The sequence below is a fragment of the Schistocerca serialis genome, chromosome 2 (assembly GCF_023864345.2).
Source record: "Schistocerca serialis cubense isolate TAMUIC-IGC-003099 chromosome 2, iqSchSeri2.2, whole genome shotgun sequence".
Classification (NCBI taxonomy): domain Eukaryota; kingdom Metazoa; phylum Arthropoda; class Insecta; order Orthoptera; family Acrididae; genus Schistocerca; species Schistocerca serialis.
This window is the reverse complement of record NC_064639.1, coordinates 349909387-349931793: the sequence shown is the minus strand read 5'-3', so window position 1 is coordinate 349931793 and position 22407 is coordinate 349909387. Positions and strand designations below refer to the sequence as shown.

Genomic DNA, 22407 nt, shown 5'->3' with positions numbered 1-22407 from the left:
GAAAACCTCAAGCTTATGGTCAAATCACTGACCTTTGAGATCCTGCCATACTGTAGTGAAGTGACAGCAAGAATACAATTATTACACATGAGTGAGCTTAGTAGGCAGCAGCAGTATGGACCAGGCATACTGTTGCCATGTGTAATATGTTAGCAATATATGTCTGTTCAAAAGCAGTCTTTTTTTATGATGCTATGAAACGATACTGAGGTAGCAGTGTGCATTTACCATTGTGAACCCAGGATAAGCCATCTTCTCATAGACAGAAGACAGGAATGTGAGATGCATGAAAACTAACATACACCTCCTGGTTAATTCTTAAATCATCTTTCTTTCTTTTTTTACAGACATTTTGTGTGTGCTCTCTGTGTCTGCACCCTTAGCGAGGCCCTATTTTGGCATACCATTGATACAACCCCACATATAGCAACATATACAGAAGATTCTAATAAATTTAGAAGCATCAGATAATAAAATGTATGGCTTACATGAAGATAAATAATATGAAGCCAATACTCCTGTTTGTAATAGTACACTAACACTTGCTAGCAGCCATTCTCAGGATTAGGCCTCTTCACAGAAAAAACCCAGGGGATACAAATGCCACTGTTGCATTAGTCTTGATACCTGTTCCAAACCAACTCATGTCAATTTGTTTCCATCAAATGACCTTTTTCTGTCAATGTCAAAGCTTGATCCGGTTTTTGGAACAGTTTACTGTTTCTGTGGATAATGTCCAATCCTTAAGCAACAAAACTGATGACTTAAGCATTTTGCTGAGTGAACTCAGTGATATCTCAGTAGTACGCCTAGTAGAGCACTGGCTCTGCACTGATGTAGTTAAGTTAATCTCACTACCAAATTTCAAATTGTGTGAACACTGCTCCAGATCAAATGATGGACATGGTGGGGTTGCCATCTTCATAAAACAACACATTGAACATAGCCCACTTCCTACCCTAAAGGAAATAGGAACAGACAAGATCTTTGAATGTGCAGCCATAAAGCTTACAGATGTAAATCTAATTGTAGCTACAATTTACCATCCCCCTTCCAGTAGTATTAATGATTTCCTGTTACAAGTGGACTTGTTTCTATCCAAAATAAGTCAGTGGAAACAGGATGTAATTATATGTGGTGACTTTAATATAGACTTTCGCACCCACAGCAGAAACAGGGAGACATTGATTAACATTGCACAAACTTATAAGCTGCATGGCCTTGTAAATGAGCCCACTAGAATAACACCCACATCCAAGATAGCTCTAGATCAAATTTTTGCAAATAGAAATAAACTTAACCCAACACTAGAAGTATACAATGCAGAATTCAGTGACCACCAAGCTGTCATTCTAAAGGTTGATGTTAACAAAGATACCTCAAACCCAGTCCCACCTAAAACTTTACAAAGGTTTTTCACTCAAGATTACTTGAACAAGTTAAATGCTCTGCTTAGTAAAGAAAAGTGGACAGACACGTATGTAGCCAATGATGTCAACATGAAATTCAACATATTTCTTGACACAATGATCCATCACTTTGAAGAGGCTTTTCCACAAAACCAAGTAAGAATAAATAATAATAAGAGAAACAAGACTTGGATTACACAAGCTATAAAAATCTCTTGCAAACATAAAAGAATACTCCACATGTTATGTAAACTAAGTAGTGACTCCCACCAACTAACAGAATACTATAAAAACTACACATGTATCCTAAGAAGAGTGATAAGACCGGCAAAAAGGATGCAAAATGATGAGTACATTGACAGATCCAGCAATAAAGTAAAAGCAATGTGGAATATTATAAAAAGGGATAGAGGGGAAATCAAAGCTACAAACACAAACATAAAAATCAAACTCAACAATGAATCTATATCTAATCCCGAAGCTGTGGTGAACTCTTTCAACAAATTCTTTATGAGCATAGCTGAAAAATTGGTCAAAAATAATCATAACACAAACTACCAACCAACAAACCAAAAATATCACACATGTGCAGAGTCAATTTTCATTACCAAAGTCACTGAAAATGACAATGCAAAAGCCCTCAGAGAGTTAAAAAATTCATATTCAGCTAGAATTGATGGTATCCCAGCAGCTGTCATCAAAAACTGTGTACACACAATTGCTGAACCGTTAACTCATCTCTGTGACTGTTCTTTTCAGGCAGGTACTTTCCCTGAAGCTCTGAAACTTTGTAAAGTAATTCCTGTCTTCAAAAAAGGTGATAATAAAGATATGAATAACTACAGGCCTATCTCAATCTCATCCTACTTTCCTAAAGTTTTTGAATAAATAATGTACAAAAAGCTGATGGACTTCATTGAAAAAAAGTATTTACTAAGTTTAGCTCAACACGGGTTCAGAAGAAACAAATCTACTGAAACTGCAGTATATGATTGCATAAATACACTATCAGATCTGTTAGATAAAAAACAACCCATAACAGGCATATTTCTGGATCTGTCAAAGGCTTTTGACACTGTTGACCACAAAATATTGCTGGAAGAAATAGAACACTATGGTATCAGAGAAATTGCAAACAATTGGATTGCTTCATTCTTAACCAATCGGATGCAGAGAGTCAGCATGAAATACACTAATAGACAAACCAACTCAATAACCGAAATCCTATCGAGTAATAAAACAGTAAATCAAGGTGTACCACAGGGCTCAATATTGGGACCTCTACTTTTCCTCCTGCATATTAATGACTTGAGCCTGTATGTAGATGCACACAAAACAATAATATTTGCTGATGATGCAATGGTACTCCTCAAAGGGGAGAATACAGAGGCTGGGCAAAAAGCTGTGAACTTGGCTACTGAACAACTCAGCAACTGGGCTAAAATCAACAAATTAACTATCAACACCAAAAAGACAGCTTCCATGAACTTTCACACAACACAAAATACAAATTACTCTCAGCCACTTGTCACTGTAAATAACCAGCCAATAGATACTGACACTATTTTCAAATTTCTGGGTCTGTGGGTTCAAGATGACCTGGAATGAAATACACACACAGGAAAGGTAAATGCCAGAATTAGTACTGCCTGTAATGCTTTGAGTGTACTAAAATCATGTGCTACACTGAAAACATTAACCAGTGTGAACTACAGTTACATACAAGCCCACCTAAAATATGATGTGACATTCTGGGGAAATCAACCAACTGCCCTGAGCACATTCAAAATCCAGAAGAGAGCAATGAGGATTATTACTGGGAGCAAACCCAGAAACTCCTGCAAACCCATATTCAGAAAGCTGTAAATCCTTACACTGCCTTGCCTATACATTCTCAACACGCTAAAATTTTTCAGAAACCACATATGGCCAACTGACTCCAAAATCATAAAAAATAATGAAATAAATAAACACAACACCAGGAAAAACTCAAATCTGCATGTTTTATGTACAAACACTCAACTGTGTAAAAAGGGAGCTTTCCACATGGGCCTCCAACTGTTCAACAATCTTCCCACTAGTGTTAAGTCCATCGGAGACAACATAAAATTTAACAAAGCCATGAAGTCATATTAGTTGTGTCACTGTTTTTTACTCTATAAATGAATACCTAGAACAGTAATCTTGCTATTTATGTTAAATTGAAAACATTGAGCAATGAAGTGAAGTAAACTTAACCGATCTTTGCAGTATAATACATTAGGATACTATATGTTAACAATGTTAACTGATATTTTCTGACATCTGTAACACACTGTGCACCATCAGATCACATGGAATAAATAAATCCAGCTTTGTCAGTTATCACTGTACACATTTTCATCCATGGTTATGTATTTAGACATGGAACCTAAGACCTTGTTTCATGGCACTGTAGCTTCATATGAACAAACCCGACAAATTCCCAGTTCTGGTATGCCTGTGTAGGGATCAACAAACTGACTGGCAATAATTAACTGACATGTGAAACTTAAGATACCAGCAATCTGACAAATTTAATTCATCAGTCACACAAATAAATATAAAAGAAGCTAAAGCATTAAAATAACATCCTCTGAATCATCTTTCAGCTCCTTGCACTCAAGCAGGAAGGTTTGTTTTGAAATGATGAGACATTCAAACATGGTTCATGTTTCTTTTACATCAATCAAAAGTAATAATATATTTACTCATCAGCCAACAACATACCAAAACATGGTGCATTTGGTGACAATGAAGGAGATAAAGCTAATTGACCCACACACACAGATATACAGGAGATTGGAAATGAAATTAGAATTTTTGCTTATTTCCAGTAGCTGTTCACTTCATTGACAGTGTATCCAGACACAGCTGTTGAGATGGTGTAGCAAGGGACTTCATTCACCCAACCAGGAACACATTTCCATTGATCCATGGACCAGTCCTAGTGATATTGCACCCATTGCTATCATAATTCATGTATACACTCACACACACACACATATCCATCTGCACATACACGCAGATGGATATGTGTGTGTGTGCGAGTGTATACCCGTCCTTTTTTCCCCCTAAGGTAAGTCTTTCCGCTACCGTGATTGGAATGACTCCTTACCCTCTCCCTTAAAACCCACATCCTTTCGTCTTTTTCTCTCCTTCCCTCTTTCCTGATGAGGCAACAGTTTGTTGCGAAAGCTTGAATTTTGTGTGTATGTTTGTATTTGTTTGTTTGTCCCTTGACCTGCCAACACTTTCGTTCGGTAAGTCACATCATCTGTGCAAGCTTCTTCACCTCCCAGTACCTACTGGAACATATATCCTTCTGAATCTGTTTAGAGTATTCACCTCTTGGTCTCCCTCTACGATTTTTACCCTCTGTGCAGCCCTCCAATACTAAATTGGTGATCTCTTGATGCCTCAGAACATGTCCTACCAACTGATCCCTTGTTCTAGTCAAGTTGTGCCACAAATTTCTCTTCTCCCCAATTCTATCCAATACCACCTCATTGGTTATGTGATCTACCCATCTAATCTTCAGCATTCTTCTGTAGCACCACATTTCAAAAGCTTCTATTCTCTTTTTGTGTAAACTATTTATCGTCCACGTTTCACTTCCATACATGGCTACACTCCACACAAATACTTTCAGAAAAGACTTCCTGACACTTAAATCTATACTCAATGTTAACAAATTTCTCTTCTTCAGAAACGCTTTCCTTGCCATTGCCAGTCTACATTTTATATCCTCTCTACTTCTACCATCATCAGTTATTTTGCTCCCCAAATAGTAAAACTCATTCACTACGTTAAGCATCTCATTTCCTAATCTAATACCCTCAGCATCACCCGATTTAATTTGACTACATTCCATTATCCTCATTTTGCTTTTGTTGATGTTCATCTTATACCATCCTTTCAAGACACTGTACATTCTGTTCAGCTGCTCTTCCAGGTCCTTTGCTGTCTCTGACAGAATTACAATGTCATTGGCAAACCTCAAAGTTTTTATTTCTTCTCCATGGATTTTAATCCCTACTCCAAGTTTTTCTTTTGTTTCCTTTACTGCTTGCTCAATATACAGATTGAATAACATCGGGGATAGGGTACAACCCAGTCTCACTCCCTTCCCAACCACTGCTTCACTTTCATGCCCCTCGACTCTTAACTGCCCCATCTTGTTTCTGTACAAATTGTAAATAGCCTTTCGCTCCCTGTATTTTACCCCTGCCACCTTCAGAATTTGAAAGAGAGTATTCCAGTCAACATTGTCAAAAGTTTTCTCTAAGTCTACAAATGCTAGAAATGTAGGTTGGCCTTTCCTTAATCTATTTTCTAAGATAAGTATACATATATAAAACTGTGATGATTCCTCATTGCATATGTAGATAAGATCTATGAAGGTTCTACTCTTTGCCTTTACATATGTCTGCTTGTGTCTGTATATGTGTGGATGGATATGTGTGTGTGTGTGTGTGTGTGTGTGTGTGTGTGTGTGTGTGTGTGTGTGTGAGTGTATACCTGTCCCTTTTTCCCCCTAAGGTAAGTCTTTCCGCTCCCAGGATTGGAATGACTCCTTACCCTCTCCCTTAAAACCCACATACTTTCGTCTTTCCCTCTCCTTCTCTCTTTCCTGATGTCTATCTACCAGCGCTTTCCTGTTTGGTAAGTCACAGCATCTTTTTTATAGAGGGAAACATTCCACGCGGGAAAAATATATCAAAAGGAAGCTGTAACTTACCAAACGAAAGCGTTGGGGGGGAAAGGACAGGTATACACTCGCACATACACACATATCCATCTGCACATATATGTGTGTCTTTGCTTTTAGATATAGTCATGCGCAAAGAGGGAGACAAAGGCATGTGCGTTGTGGGATAACTATAAAGCAGTAATGAGTAGGAGATAGACAAGGAAGAGGTGTGACCAAAGAAAGAAAAAGAAAGTAAGAGTGGAATTAGTCATGCTAATAATTAGGAACTGTCAGTTTAATAAATACTCTGAGGAATTGTAGGATAGTGGGACTTGAATAGTATATATAGACATAGTATCTACTAAGCGTATAGAAGTTGAGGAGTAGAGGAGGACTCTAGGGAGTAAATGAATCAGTAAAAAGTGAATGCAAAGTGTAAAATGGATTTTTATTTTTACCTGAAAATAGTTAATTATAGTGTACATAGGAATGTGTACTAGGGTAATGAACCATGAGGCCTACTCAGAAAGGATGAGGAGGGCATTCCCAGCATTTGCTAAGTATACAGGGCAGGCTTACCTACATAGAGACTGGATGACCTGTGGCCTAAAAAATAAGAATGTTTTATAAAGGGGCATACCTTCCAGAATGGAAAGAGGAAGTGCTCTCACAAAGGCCAACCCACAAGCAAGGTATAGGTACTGATCCTAGGAGAAGGGGACAGTATCATGACAAAAGCCACAAATTTTATAGGGAAAGTTTGAATTCTATGCACAACTAGCATTATTATGTTTCATGTAAGTTTACGAGTGTCAAAAAGAACACTTTCATTTTGCTCAGAGTTCCTACAAACTACAAAAAATAGTAAAAATAGTATATACTACGGAAAAGTAGTACAGGAAATGAGAATGGAAAGTAGATCACTCTGTGTCATGAACACCTGGAGTTTATGATTGGAAGTATAGAAAAAAAAGAGTCCACAAAATTCTTAAACATTAGAAGAGCTGATTAGAACCTCATATCTTAATATCAAAGTGTAGTAAGAACAAAATAAAGAAATGCTCAGCTAAAAATTGTTCTAGAGAGAAAAAAAGATCATTGTTGAAGTGAAAGATGTATGTATAAACATGTATAAGAAAAGTATATTGTTATGATATGAAATGATGTTATGAGTGATGTTATTTACATAATGATAATGTATAAAATATGACGTGTTCGATCTGAGGGGTGGGATATGTAGTGATTAGAGAATTTCGGTGTAAATTCTAGAACCATTTGGCCTTCTACCATCTCGAACACATGATATTTTAGATTTGAGTGTGGGATGATAGAATCCTACCTACTGTACATCACATGTCTGTGCATGCAGGTTTAAATTCAGTTGCAGGAAGAATGTAGACACGGTGGTCGAACGGCACCAACAAGTACCTGTCGGGCAGTCCATGGATGTTTCATGAGTGCATACAAGAGGACCATGGAGTATTTATGTAACTCTGTGATAATAGTGTCAGTGACTATTGTTAGTGAAAAAATAACAGTTGAGAAGATACTCTTGAGAAAAACACTTGCCTTATTGTCTTAGCCTGGTTGAAGGGAAGATGTGTATTTAGATTCATGTTGAGGATGGACATGGTGTTAAGCCAACTTTCTCTTATATGTATATTAGTTTGTTTCTGACGTTTGGAGACATGAGAGATTTATGAAACAGTATATGTTTACGTGAAGAGCGAGATCTGTAAAATGTCTGAAGTTTATTATACATCATTAATTGGAGGAAATTAAAATTTGTATGTCTACTTATTTTTATAAGTAGAAAGTGTCTTAAGAAATTCCTGTGCCTAGCAACAAACTTCAAAGAAGAAGAGAAAAGAGAGTTTGCAGCAGCAGGCTAGCCAGCAAAGGAGTTCGGCCAAGCATCTCAAGTAAGTCATCTCATAAAAGAAGTGGAAGTTAGTATATCTACTTCACACTGAAATCATCATCCAAAGCATTAGAACGTGACAGATAATGACCAACCAAATAACAAGATATAATCATGACTTAACTGCATTCTTTAAACAAATAAGATTTCCTCTTTCTAAATGGACAAATAATTTGATAAATCTGGAGTATACAGCGTTGAGAAGGTCTTAACGAGTAAATCTGTCAGTAATAAGCAAAGTAAGGGAAAGACAAACACTCACCTATTGCAGACCGATGGCTGGAACACAGACACACAGACACAACAGAACATAGAATTCAATAACTTTCGAGATGTGGCTCTTCTTCTATTATAAAGTACACACAGGCCATGCACAGCCACTCAGAGACCCAATGCAAACTACAGTAGCCACAGCGACACTTATTATGATGGATTTCTGGGAGGTGTTGCTTGGGCTGGTGGATGAGGGGAGGAGGTAGGGAAGGAAGCATAAAGCACAGTGAGGGTGACTATACAGTGTGGGGCAGTGTTGGGAAAGACAGACGACTCAACAAGATGACTCAACAAGAAAAAAGAGGTCTGAGCATATAAGAGATAGAGAGGGAAGGGATGGAAAGAGAAGAAAGTTGAAATGGAGATGGAGATGGGAGCAGAGAGAGAAGGGTGGAGGGGTATAAAGGCAAAGGGGGAGAAATAGAGAGAGAGAGAGAGAGAGAGAGAGAGAGAGAGAGAGAGAGAGAGAGAGAGAGAGAATGCCCATATGGGCAGGGAGGAGGGAGGTATCAATGGTGGGAGTAGGCAGTACATGATCTGGACAGTGAAGGACTGTTGTGGGCAGAGAGAGAAGAGAAAAGGGAAAAGGTAAGGTGAGGCAGTGCAAAAAAGGTCAGTGGACGCATCTGTACAAGGTTGTGAGGGTCTGTGAAGGCATCATGACATCCTTGGTATATTTCAAGAGGGACTGCTTGTCACTACAGAAGTGATAGCCACAGTTGGCTAGCCTGTATGGAAGGGACTTCTTGGTATGGAATGGGTGGCAGCTGTCGAAGTGGAGGTATTGGTGGTGATTGATAAGTTTGATATGGACGGAGGTACAAATGTAGCCATCCTTGAGATGAATGTCAACATTGAGGAAGGTGACTTCTTGGATTTAGGAGGACTAGCTGAAGGAAATAGGGAAGGATTTGTTGAGATTCAGGAGGCATGTGGACAGAGTGCCCTTACCTTTGGTCAGATCTTGAAGATGTAATCAGTGAATCTGAGCAAAGTGAGGGCTTTGGGATCCTGGGTTGTTATGAATGATTGCTGAAGACAGTCAAGAACAGGTTAGCATAGGATGGTGCCATGTGGGTGCCCATTGCTGTCTCCAAATATACCAAGGGTCTCAATGAGACCTTCAGACTGAAATTACACACCCAACCTTAATTAGAAACAGATCTCCTGTGCTTTATCTCTCTCTCTCATCATGTACCACCTCCCACACACCCGCTATCCACCACAAAGGAGCACTCTTCTCATGACTCAGCACCAGTGTTTCAATTATCTCTCATTGTGCCCTGAAACGAGGAGTATCATATCTAATACCTTCCCATCACTTCCACAGTGGAATTCCACTGACCACTGAACCGATGCGATATCCTTGTCCATCCATACTCCATCCCTGTTGCCAGTCCCTTGCCTCATGGCTCATACCCTTCCATTAGTCCTAGATCCAAGACTTGTCCCGTACTCCTCCAACTGCCACCTACGACAGTCCAAAGGTATCTCTTATCCCATCAAACGTGGGTCTATCTGTGAAAGCAGCCATGTGATGTAAAAGCTTAGATGCATCCACTGTGCTGCTTTCTACATGTGCAGGACAACTAAAAAGCTGTCTATCCGCATGAATGGCCTCTGACAAACTGTGGTCAAGAGTCAGCAGGACCACCGAGTTGCTGAACAGCTGCCCAACATGATGTTTCACTTTGATGATTGCATCACAGGTTGTGCTATGTAGAACCTTCCTCCCAGAAATCAACTTTTCTGAACTGCACAGGTTGGAACTCTTCCTGCAATATATCCTGTGCTCCTGTAACTCCCTGGCCTCAACCTTTGCTAATCCCTGTCCTCCATGTATCTGTACCCTTCCCTACTCCCAGTCCAGCACTATAAAGCCTTCTATTTTCTCAAATGCACCTACTTGTTTTTTCCCTTTATTTTCTTCTCTCCTTTTTCATTGCCTTGCCCCCCCCTCCCCTCTCCCCCCTCCCCCCTCCCCCCTCCTCCCCCCCTCAAAACACCAGATTGCATCTAGCAGCCCTACCCTGTCACTACCACATCTCCATATGCTACCTGAAGTAGCCCAGCACCTAGCCACACCACTATCCTGATTCCTCCTCCTGCCATCCTATGCCAGATTGCTGTTCCCATCAGGTGCAGTTGCTGTCCATAGTCTGGCCAGGGACAGTGGTCATGTGTGTGTGATCTGTGTGAACATGTGTTTTTCTCTTTTAGAAGAAGGGATTTTGGTAAAAAGCTTAAATGTATAGCAGTCTTTTCATTGTGCCTGTCTCTATCCTTTTCACAGTATTGTCATCTGTTTTGTGTGTGTTAGTAGATTGGGATATTGGTACATAAAATTATTTGATCTTCTTAGATTACTCTCATAAGGTACTACATGGCACCACCTTCAAACAGTCACAAAGAGGAGCAGTCGCCAGATAATGGCTGTATTTTATAACCCATTAGATTTTTTTGGAACATTTCCAAACTGATTTTTCAAGAAACCTTGTCACAAGGTTTAGTATGGGAAGAAACTTTGTCTTCAGACTTGGAGCATAGATGGTTTCTGAACTTCCTTGATACATATTCTGAGATGTATAGGTCGAACCAAAAAAATAAATTCACTAAAATTCATGTGGTTTGTGATGACTTTCAAAGAGCATATGGAGCCATTTTGTATGTAAAAACTACTAGCAACTGTCACTCAATACTCAATACAATATACACTGTAGCTAGAGTAGACTAACATCAATTAATAAATTGATATTAACCAGGTTGGAATTATTCACAACAAAGTACATGCTTATCTCCTTCATTATATTTCCTAACAAACATCAACAATGCTATGATGTGGAGTGACCTGACCTTTGCACTTGGATGAATGAAGAAAAATCCAAGAAACAGAAAACTTATGTTTGCAGTTGATTTACAGAAATCCTTAGTTGCATGACATCCCGATAGAGATACTTCATCTACATCTATGTGATTACTTTGTCATTCACAATAAAGTGCCTGGCAGAGGGTTCCATGAACCACTTTCAAGCTGTCTCGCTACCGTTCTACTCTTGAAGAGTCCACAGGAAAAACAAGCACTTAAATTTTTCTGTGCGAGCCCTGGTTTCTCTTATTTTATCGAGATGATCATTTCTTCCTATGTAGGTGGGTGCCAAAAGAATGTTTTCGCAATTGGAGGAGAAAACTGGTGATTGAAATGTCATGAGAAGATCCTGTTGCAATGAAAAACACCTTTGTTTTAAACATTGCCACTCCAATTCATGTATCCTGTCTGTGGCACTATCTCCCCTGTTTTGTGGTAATACAAAATGAGCCACACTTTTTTGAACTTTTTCAATGTCATCTGTCAGTCCCACCTGATGCAGATCCCACACTGCACAGCAATACTCCAGAATAGGAAATCAGAACTCTGAACAACATATCACATATGTACTATGGACAGTTCAGCTCACTGCCTCAGGATTAGGGCAGACTGAACCACATTGGTTATCAAAAGACAGAGAATCAAGTAATAACAATTATTCAGTAAATGATGAACCAAAGTTTCTTTTGGACATAAATCTATTGTTGCTTGAAATGATTCCATGATTATCTGTACCAATCAATTTCTTGGTTAATGGCACTAATATACAGTTTCAGCCTTAAGCCATTTACATCTAGAGCACTTGAAAATGGCTTACAGCTAAAATTGTACCAATAAACCAAGCAATTGATACTTGCAAGTAATCATGAATTCATTTCAAAAATATGCTGATACAAACTCTTATGCAAAGGAACATATAATGATCCAATAATGATCTGGTTATAAGTAAATTAATAAATGTACAAAGAAATAAACTTGGAAGGAAAATAGCAACAATATTGAAAATTCCATTCGTTACTGAAATAGCACACAGAGCTACCTAAAAAATAATGACAGGAGTGCAATACTAATGGAAGCTAAAAATTACCAACAATTTTGATAGCAGTAGTACCAAAAACACTCTTACTTGTTAATCTGACGTTTCTGCTGGCACTTCAGTATGATATTTTCATCTACTCGTTTTTTTAGAATTAGGTAGTTGTAATCAAGTTTCTCACTGTTGAGCAAGCATGAGGCTTTAATTTGTTCCAACTCCTGCTGCAATATCTGTAGATATAAATTATCAAAAGAAGATAAAAAATTGAAACAAAACTGAAATAGCGGAAATCAAAGTAAATATTTTCCTGGAATATATTGTATTAGCGCATATTTGATGTATTACTTTTTTCCCACTCCAATACCACATACAATCTTTAATAGATAATTTCCAACAAAACATGGTAAAAACAATTAAACATAAAAAACTTTACTTACCAAGCAGCAGAAGATGTAAATATGAACAAAAGACCACAATACTCTCAACTTTTAAAAGCCCAGTTTTTCTACGACTGAATTGAGAGGCGAGACCCTAGGACAAGGAGTAATTCAAGAACTGTCATGTGTGATACTAGGATCCTAGTTCAAGTGAGAGAATATAGATCAGAGAAGTGAAATGATAGCAACAGATATTATTAAAGAACTTGATAAGTCAGAAATGGCAGTGAGCTTGCAAGTCAAGGGTTTAAAAAACAATAATAAAAAACACCATAATATGTAACAAACAGTGCCGTGTGATTATGACAGGAAACAACAGACAAAAAGAAAAAAGCTGAAACATGAGAAAAAGGAATCAAAAGAATGAAATGACAGTAAGAGAGGCCACAAATGCAGAGGAGAGTGAAAGAACAAAAGAAATAAGAGACTAAGAACCTAATTAATAAATTAGAGAAAGACGAAGGGCTGTGAAGTAGAGATGGACAACCACACAACTGTATAGGATGAGGGCAGTTGTCTAGAAGAATATAGGTATATCATGTAGAGCAAGTTCCCTCACAGGTTATCTGTATGGAGAAGCAAGAGCTGTTATGCCAGGAAGAGCTCTGCAACAGGATACTGTATTGTTTGTAAGTTGCACACCTACACTTTCTGTCCATTCACATTTACCCTTACTGGTGGCTCAATGCTTATAATGCCAAAAAACACAACTGAGTCCCCTATTGATGAAATGTATCTAGGTGATACACTTCACACTATCTTGGAGTTGGAGTTGATAGACGCAAGAGGGTGCACAAAACAAGTTTAGCAATGGTTACCCCATAGTTGGATCTGCCTTTTGATGAAGGAATTCTTTACAGTGATTAAGAGTGTACAGCACACAGTTAGTAGTAGGAATGGTCACAAGCATATGACCATTTCACCAAACTGATTATTAGGACATTTGAGAATTTAGAGATTGATATATTGTTATTCTTGATGCTGTGGTGTGAGTGGTAGTGTTAGTTTATAATTCTGGCAAGGCTAGTACTGTATGGGAAGAGATATGCTCCCACATTCCTTTTAAGATAAATCAGTAATTCTGAAGGTGGCAAAGATGACTTTGGAAGTCAGTTAGTAAATCAGCGCCGGGTGTCAATAATAAAACTGAAGAAAGGTTGTGGAGCACACTGTGTATATGTTGCTGTAGTATTCAGTCCAGAGACTGGTTCGATGCAGCTCTCCATGCTACTCTATCCTGTGCAAGCCTCTTTATCTCGAATAACTACTGCATCCTTCATCCTTCTGAATCTGCATACTGTATTCATCTGTTGGTCTCCCTCTACTATTTTTATCCTCTGCGCTTCCCTCCAGTACTAAATTGATGATCCCTTGATGCCTCACAATGTGTCCTACCAACTGATCCCTTCTAGGCAAGTTGTTCCACAAATTCCTCTTCTCCCCAATTCTATTCAGTACCTCATCATTAGTTATGTGATCTACCCATCTCATCTTCAGCATTCTTCTGTAGCTTCTATTATCTTCTTGTCTAAACTGTTTATTGTCCATGTTTCACTTCCATACATAAGTACACTCCATAAAAATACTTTCAGAAAAGACTTCCTGACACACAAATCTATACTTGATGTTAACAAACTCCTCTTTTTCTGAAAGGCTTTCCTTGCCGTAGCCAGTCTACATTTTATATCCTGTCTATTCAACCATAATCAGTTATTTTACTCTCCAAGTACCAAAACTTATTTACTATTTTAAGTATCCCATTTACTAATCTAATGCCCTAAGCTTTACCTGATTTAATTCAACTACATTTCATTACACACATTTTGCTTTCGTTGATGTTGATCTTATATCCTCCTTTCAAGACACTGTCCATTCCATTCAACTGCTCTTCCAGGTCCTTTTCTGTCTCTGACAAACCTGAAAGTTTTTCTTTCTTCTCCATGGATGTTTTGTTTCCTGTACTGCTTGCTCTATATACAGATTGAGTAACACCGGGGATAGGCTGCAATCCTGTCTCACTGCCTTCTCAACCACTGCTTCCCTTTCATGCCCCTCGACTCTTATAACTGCCATCCGGTTTCTGTACAAATTGAAAATAGCCTTCTGCTCCCTGTATTTTACCCCTCCCACCTTCAGAATTTGAAAGAGGGTATTCCAGTCAACATTGCCAGAATCCTTAACTTATCTTCTAGGATAGGTCATAGTGTCAGTATTGCCTCCCGTGTTCCAGCATTTCTATGGAAACCACACTGGCCTCTCCCGAGGTTGGCTTCTAGCAATTTTTCTATTCGTCTGTAAAGAATTTGTGTTATTACTTTTCAACCGTGACTTGTTAAACTGATAGTTCAGTAATTTTCACACCTGTCAATACCTGCTTTCTTTGGGATTGGAATTATTATATTCTTCTTGAAGTCAGAGGGTATTTCACCTGTCTCATACACCTTGCTCACCAGATGGTAGAGTTTTGTCATGGCTGGCTCTCCAAAGGCTATCAGTAGTTCTAATGGGCTGTTGTCTATTCTTGGGGCCTTGTTTCATCTTAGGTCTTTCAGTGCTCTGTCAAACTTTTCATGCAGTATCATATCTCCCATTTCATCTTCATCTATGTCCTCGTCGATTTCCATAATATTGTCCTGCAGTACATCACCTTTGTATAGACCCTATATATACTCCTTTCACTTTTATGCTTGCCCTTCTTTGCTGAGAACTGGTTTTACACATGAGCTCTTGATATTCTCCTGGTTCTCTTTTCTCCAAATGTCTCTTTAATTTTTCTGTAGGCAGTATCTATCTTACCCCTAGTGATATATGCCTCTACATCCTTACATTTGTCCTCCAGCAATTCCTGCTTAGCCATTTCTCACTTCCTATCGATCTCATTTTTTAGTCATTTGTATACCTTTTAGCCTGCCTCATTTACTGCATTTTTATATTTTCTTCTTTCATCAGTTAAATTCAATATCTCTTCTGTTACTGTCAAATGGGGTGATTTCGGACAGTTTTGTCTTTATTTTGATTGTAGCTTTCATACATATTGTTAGATTAAATTGATTGTTATGGAAGAGGTAGGGTATATGTGTAACGGTTAAAATATCCCAGAACCAGAAAGTGTATGTGTAGGTACATTTATCTGAGGCAGTTAAATAAAGTGTCCGAAGTCACCCCATGGATTGGGGTGATTTCGGACACATGGTTTTTTAAATCTCTGTCCAAAGTTACAATATATAGAGGGCAAATTCGGAGGATTACTGCCTTTTTTTAAAATTCTGAATGTTTTTTATTTGATTTTAATGACATTTTACACATTGATCATGTTGCTAGGTGGGAGATTTTCCAGTTTTGCCTTGATATTGGAGAAAAACATCTTAACAGTCTCTTTGATCACTTCTGCATGAGCTTGTTTAATATTTTGTGTAAGCGAATGGAAAGATCTTCTGACTGTAGTTTGAGGAATAAATGCACCCATTCTTCTCCTGGCAAATTATTGAGAAATTTCTTCTCTTTTCGGCCAGATTTATCAAGGTAGCCTTTAACTAAATATCTAATATCCAATTTAGTGAAGGGAAATCCCCAATGTGTAGCCTTCAAGATACCTTGCTTCAACATTTCTTCTTCTTCTTTATTTAGCATTTGCTCTCCTCCCATTTTTTTTTTTTTTTTTTTTTGGTGCTTCCTGCACTTTATTTTGTAGGGTTGATTTAGGTGTACCATACAAATCACATGCTTTTCTGTATGATAATTTACTACTCTGAATATCATGAACAGCTTTATCTAAAAGTTCTGGGTCATAATTACACAGTACTGTAGCACCTCTCCTGCTCTTATAAATTCTTGGCATTGTCCGAAATCACCCCACACAGTTTTACAAAAACTGTCGTTATTTTATAACCTTGCACAAGAAACTCGACAAACTTGTACAGAAATTGTCTCAATGCTGTTAGCTACTGAGTGCATCGACAAATACTGTTACAATAACTTCCCACTTGGCACAACAATAGAAGTTTCAACTTTACAATAATGCATGGACTTTTAACACTGAGACTGTTCGTCAGTTATTCACCTAAGTAAACAATTGACCCAAAATAAAAGTTGTGGAAAGCAATAAATGCAATCTTGTACTTAAAATAACTGGCGCACAGATGCTAAAATAAGTAATCCATTGTTTCTATGCAGTGGCAAAGAGCAATTAAGCCATACTGTCCAAATTCGCCCCGGTGTCTGAAATCACCCTGTTTGACGGTACCCAAAGATTTCTACTAGCCCTCATCTTTTTATCTACTTGGTCATCTGCTGCCTTCACAATTTCATCTCTCAAAGCTAAGCATTATTCTTCTACTGTATTTCTTTCCCCTGCTCCTGTCAATTGTTCCCTAATACTTTCCCTGAAACTCTCTACAACCTCTGGTTCTTTCAGTTTATCCAGGTCCCATCTCCTTAAATTCCACCTTTTTGCAGTTTCTTCATTTTTAATCTACAGTTCAAAACCAATATATTGTGGTCAGAGTCCACATCTGCCCCTGGAAATGTCTTAAAATTTAAAAGCTGGTTCCTAAATCTCTGTCTTACCATTATATAATCTATCTGATACCTTCCAGTGTCTCCAGGTCTCTTCCATGTATATGACCTTCTTTCATGATTCTTAAACCAAGCATTGGCTATGATTAAGTTATGCTCTGTGCAAAATTCTACCAGGCAGCTCCCCCTTTCATTCCTTATCCCCAGTCCATATCCACCTACTATTTTTCCTTCTCTTCCTTTTAATACAATCACATTCCAATCTGCCATGACTACTAAATTTTCATCTTCCTTAACTATCTTAATAATTTCTTTATCACATCATACATTTATTCAATCTCTTCATCATCTGCAGAGCTAGCTGGCATATAAACTTGTACTACTGTGGTAGGCCTGGGCTTCATGTCTATCTTGGCTACAGTAATGCATTCACTATGCTGTTCATAGTTGCTTATCCATGTTCCTAATTTTTTAATCATTATTAAACCCACTCCTGCATTACCATTATTTGATTTTGTATTTATATCTCTGTATTCACCTGACCAGAAGTCTTGTTCCTCCTGCCACTGAACTTCACTAATTACCACTACATCTAACTTTAACCTATCCATTTCCCTTTTTAAATTTTCTAATCTACCTTCCCATTTAAGGTATCTGACATTCCACTATCCGATCCATAGAATGCCAGTTTTATTTCTCCTGATAATGACATCCTTCACAGTAGCTCCCACCAGGAGATCTGAAGGGGGACTATTTTACCTCCACAATATTTAACCCAAGGGGGTGCCTTCATCACTTACCCATACTGTAAAGATGCATGCCCTTGGGAAAAATTACAGCTTTGTTTCCCCTTTCTTTCAGCCACTCACAGTATCAGCACAGTAAGGCCATTTTGGTTCATGTTACAAGGCCAGATCAGCCAATTGTCCTCGTCGTTGCCCCTGCAACTACTGAACAGGCTGCTGCCCCTCTTCAAGAACTGTGTATATATTTAGTACATTATGGTCTGTGCCAACACATTTATCATGAACATATTAGTAATATGCTTGTGTGGCTAACATAACAGTAGATTCATACATTGTTAGAAAATAGACACAATACCTTTTACAGAAACAAAAATATTTATAAACATAATCATTGCTGACTGTAACTCATTTGTTCTGGCAGGATTCATTTCTTTTAATTACTTCAAAAAATAAATTTACTTCCAACATAGTACAGTATTGGTTTACAGTTCACATTCAACAAAAATTACTTACCTCTAAGCCTTTTTTGGGAGGGGAGGGGGTGGGGGGTAGATGTAGATGTTGGAATCAGAAAGATGTTATATGGACTCAAATATGTTGGTTGGTTGGGAAATCTTTTTTTATGTCTAGTTCAAGACCTTTTCTGTGATAATGTCCAATTTATTACTATGAATTTTAACAGCCATTTCTTAAGAATAAATCATGTTAGGGGAAGTAGATAATGATGAGGAGAATAATGGTGACGGTGTTTCAAGTAATGGCGAATACAGAGGGAGTTGGAAGAGGAAACTGACAATGATGGGAGTGAGGAGGATATGAAGAATTTCAACAATGGGAGTCAGGGTCATAAGTTGTAACAACATCCAGATTAGGATATCATTTGTAATTACAATGCTGGTGTTAATAAAGGTAGGCTCAACAATATGCAATGGGGATATACAGGATAAATGGGAGATAATATTACAAATGAATCTGACTGCCAGAAAGTGAAGATGTAGGAAAATTAGTAAGCTGTAAGTCTATAAAGCAATGTGCAATAAATATGTAGGTGATCTGTCTAAATATGGAACAGTAGGTTATATGATAGGACTTTCCACATAAGTTTATTCAAAAGTAACTAAACGATAAAAGATGGGCACAGATTTGATGGTGAATAGGAAGGAGAAGAACAATTCACAAAAGTAAAATTTGATAGAAGATAAAAGACGAAATTTTTAGCCACTGAGATCTCAACAAAAACAGAAACTATGACTTATGGAAGCAATAAATCTCTTTGTGGGAAGACTAATTAAGTGAGGCTATTTGCAAAGATTGGCATAGGTCTAGCACATATGAACATTTAATGTGGGCACAAAGATACTTGCAATTTGGTTCTATATCTTCTTCTTTTTTTTAAACCTAACTAACATAAGGACATCACACACACCCATGCCCGAGGCAGGATTCGAACCTGCGACCATAGCAACAGCATGGTTCCGGACTAAAACGCCTAGAACCACTCGGCTACAGCGGCCAGCTCTGAAACATCTCAGAAGAGGCTTATATTAAGACAGGAACAGCATGAAACCACTAATATGGTCCATGTTTCTGGTGATTCTGCTTTTAAGGGTAGTACAAAAAGGAAGTGGGTTGCCTGCATAGCAGGGTTTGGTGCGAGTAGGCTTGAACCAGCACAGAGAATATCCCCTTCTTATCTAACGTGGCAACACACAATGACAACCAAGTGTGCGCACCAGCTGGTATAATCCCATGCTTGCTGGTGAGCCAGTATGAATGAGACACTTGTTTGCCCCCTTTCGGCGCACAGATTGGTGGTGAGCTGCACTGACAGAATCAATGTGCATGCCTTGTAATCTTCCTCAAACTATTTTACAGAAACTATTTGGTACAAAAATTTAATTTTTATGTTACTGATTGGGCAACTTCATTGTGAAGTGAGCACCATCTCACTAATGGCTATACTTATTGTGATATTCGCATGTAAGTAACACGTGGTGCAAAATTAGAAAAGTTTGCAATGAAAAATAGGGTTGCTATGATGTTGTGTTTGGTCCATACTATACCATACAATGCTGCATATGAAATTTATCTACCATATGAACTTTTGTTTAGACTTGGGAGGAGGTCTCTATCTGTCTCCAGTCTTGAGAAAATCAATCTCTTGTAGCATGTTCACTTCTGATAGCATGTGCATGACAATGAAATATTCAGAATATCCCTCATATCTCCTAATCTAGTCAAGATACTGAAACAAGATTTTGGCAGATGATAGCACACAAGGAGGAGAGTATTTTGTCAAATGCTTAACATACAGAACATTCTTATCTATGGCAATATAACAGAAGCTACAGTTTTAATTTATTTTTTTTTTTTTTTCACACCAGTACTGCAGTTTTTTAAGAGTCTTCAACAGTAATGCTTTCACAACCTTATTACCAACAGATAAACAGGCATCAAATTTGTTGTTTCTAATAGAACAATGCTGAATTTTTCCTGTAGAGTAGTCTAACCCAATAAAACTCTTCTGTAACTCCAAAGCTGTGAACACAATGATGACTTGCAGAAGCTTGCCAACTATTCATCAAAGTCAATGTCACTGATGAATTAAAAGATATTTGTAGTAAGAAGATTCACTCCACCACTCTGTACGGGGATAGGAAAGGAAGGTTAGTACACTGCTTACTGTATTTTTTTATATATCAGAAATAACTGAAGGGCCAGAAATAAATCCTATGACAAGTTTCAGTGCCAGCTGTTCATTATTAAAGATACACCGCGATAGAGGATCCCTTGAAATTGCAACAGAATCAGTGATTTATTTTCATCTCAACTGTTACATGTTTTTCTTCAGAGAAATGTCACATGTGATGAGTTTTGAGTAACAGATACATTTATCTAGATGCCATGTTAAATTGTGTTCTTTTGTCAATACACAGCATACGTTTCACAGACTCACCTTGCAGTAACTATTGCAACAGAAACCTCAAACACACTGTCTTATTAAACATACAATTGGTGACCAGAGAGGTCAATAGCTTACAGAAAACATCATTGTTATGTTTGTGGTAGCATACTAGAAAATTCTCTTTTCATTATCTGTCGCTGACTCTTAAAAAATTATGGTTCTGTATTGAAAAAATAAAAACTACATATTTTACTACACTGCTGTAGATAATAGAGGTATATACGTTAACCATTTGGCAAAATTCTTTTTTCATGCTATCATTTGCCATAGGCTCATTTTGTTATCTTGACCAGTTTAGGAAATATGGGAGATTTCTTTCTCATCCATATGCAGTCAGAAGTAAATGCAATACGCAAAATCCATTGTCTTGAGGTTCGAGAAAGATAGAGAACTCCTCCCAAGTATAAGGGAAAATTTAATTTGTTACCTAAATTTCAAATGCAGCAACATGTGATATAATATGTGCCAAAGGTAAAATCATACCTGCTTATATTTTTCATTGCAAACTTTTTCAAATTTTGTGCAGTATCATACTTATCACAAGAAATGTGATCATTATTGAGCCGATAGGCATTTCACTTTGAAGCTGACCTATAAAGACATATGTAATGTAAAAATCATTTTTTTAAGAATAGTTTCTGTAAAATTGTGTGAGAAAGACTGTAAAGCTAACAAACCATTCATGATGTTCTACTCAAAATGCAACTGCTGCACTTTGACTATTGGGTTAACCAGCATTATCTGCATGCAGCCATAGGTATATGCAGCAGCACTGGACAGCACAGTGAGGCAGCATGCTTACTACCAGCTTTCTTTCTGTTCTTACACTAAGACCCAAAATGTAGACAATCAGATAGAGTTCAATGACCTTAGACTCTTCGTGAATGCCTGTTTGCTGATTTTTTCAGAAAGATTGAGGAAAATTGATCAGACACTTAAAACAAATTTTCACTTGTTTGCAAAGAAAAAAAAACATAAATATAAACACATAAATTTATTCCATTCAGAAATTAACTGTTAGTGGTGTTGAACAACCATGAGAGACAGACTTTTAAAGAAACTAAGGAGCTTTCAAGGAAGGGCTTTAAGTTGGGCATTAAAAACAAAAAAAAAAAGCTATGTGTCAGTGTCAACACAAACAAAGGGGTCATGCAGGGCTGTAGAGAAGGCCACTCAAAGTTATTGAAAATAAACATACCGTGGTCACTGTTCAGTCAAGAGATAAAGCTTGTTTCAAATGGGCAATTCTGACTGGTTTGCACCCAGCAAACAAACATGTGTAGATTCAAAAAGCAAAATGAATGTCTCTCTCTATTAATGCGCCACTGTATCCAGTCTTCTGATTATGAGTAGCTAGTTGTAAGGGAGGAAGGAAAAAAGAGGAGGAGAGGAAAAGTGGAAACTGAAGAAGTAGAAGGGAAAGAAAAATAAAAAAGATGTTATGGTTGTTCCATTATATATCACAAAATATGAACATGAAGAGCATGTAAATCAGTTAATGCTACAGATTTATAAATTAGGTATCTAT

General features: G+C 37.7%; 1 protein-coding gene across 1 annotated transcript in view; it reads right to left on the bottom strand.

The window, feature by feature from the left end:
- Window positions 1-22407, bottom strand: part of LOC126457155 (dynein regulatory complex protein 1) — a 361903-nt gene that overhangs the window by 194231 nt on the left and 145265 nt on the right. The window contains exon 6 of the mRNA XM_050093233.1: window positions 12307-12446. Within this exon, the coding sequence (XP_049949190.1) occupies window positions 12307-12446 (140 nt within the window). The remainder of the gene's footprint in view (window positions 1-12306; window positions 12447-22407) is intronic.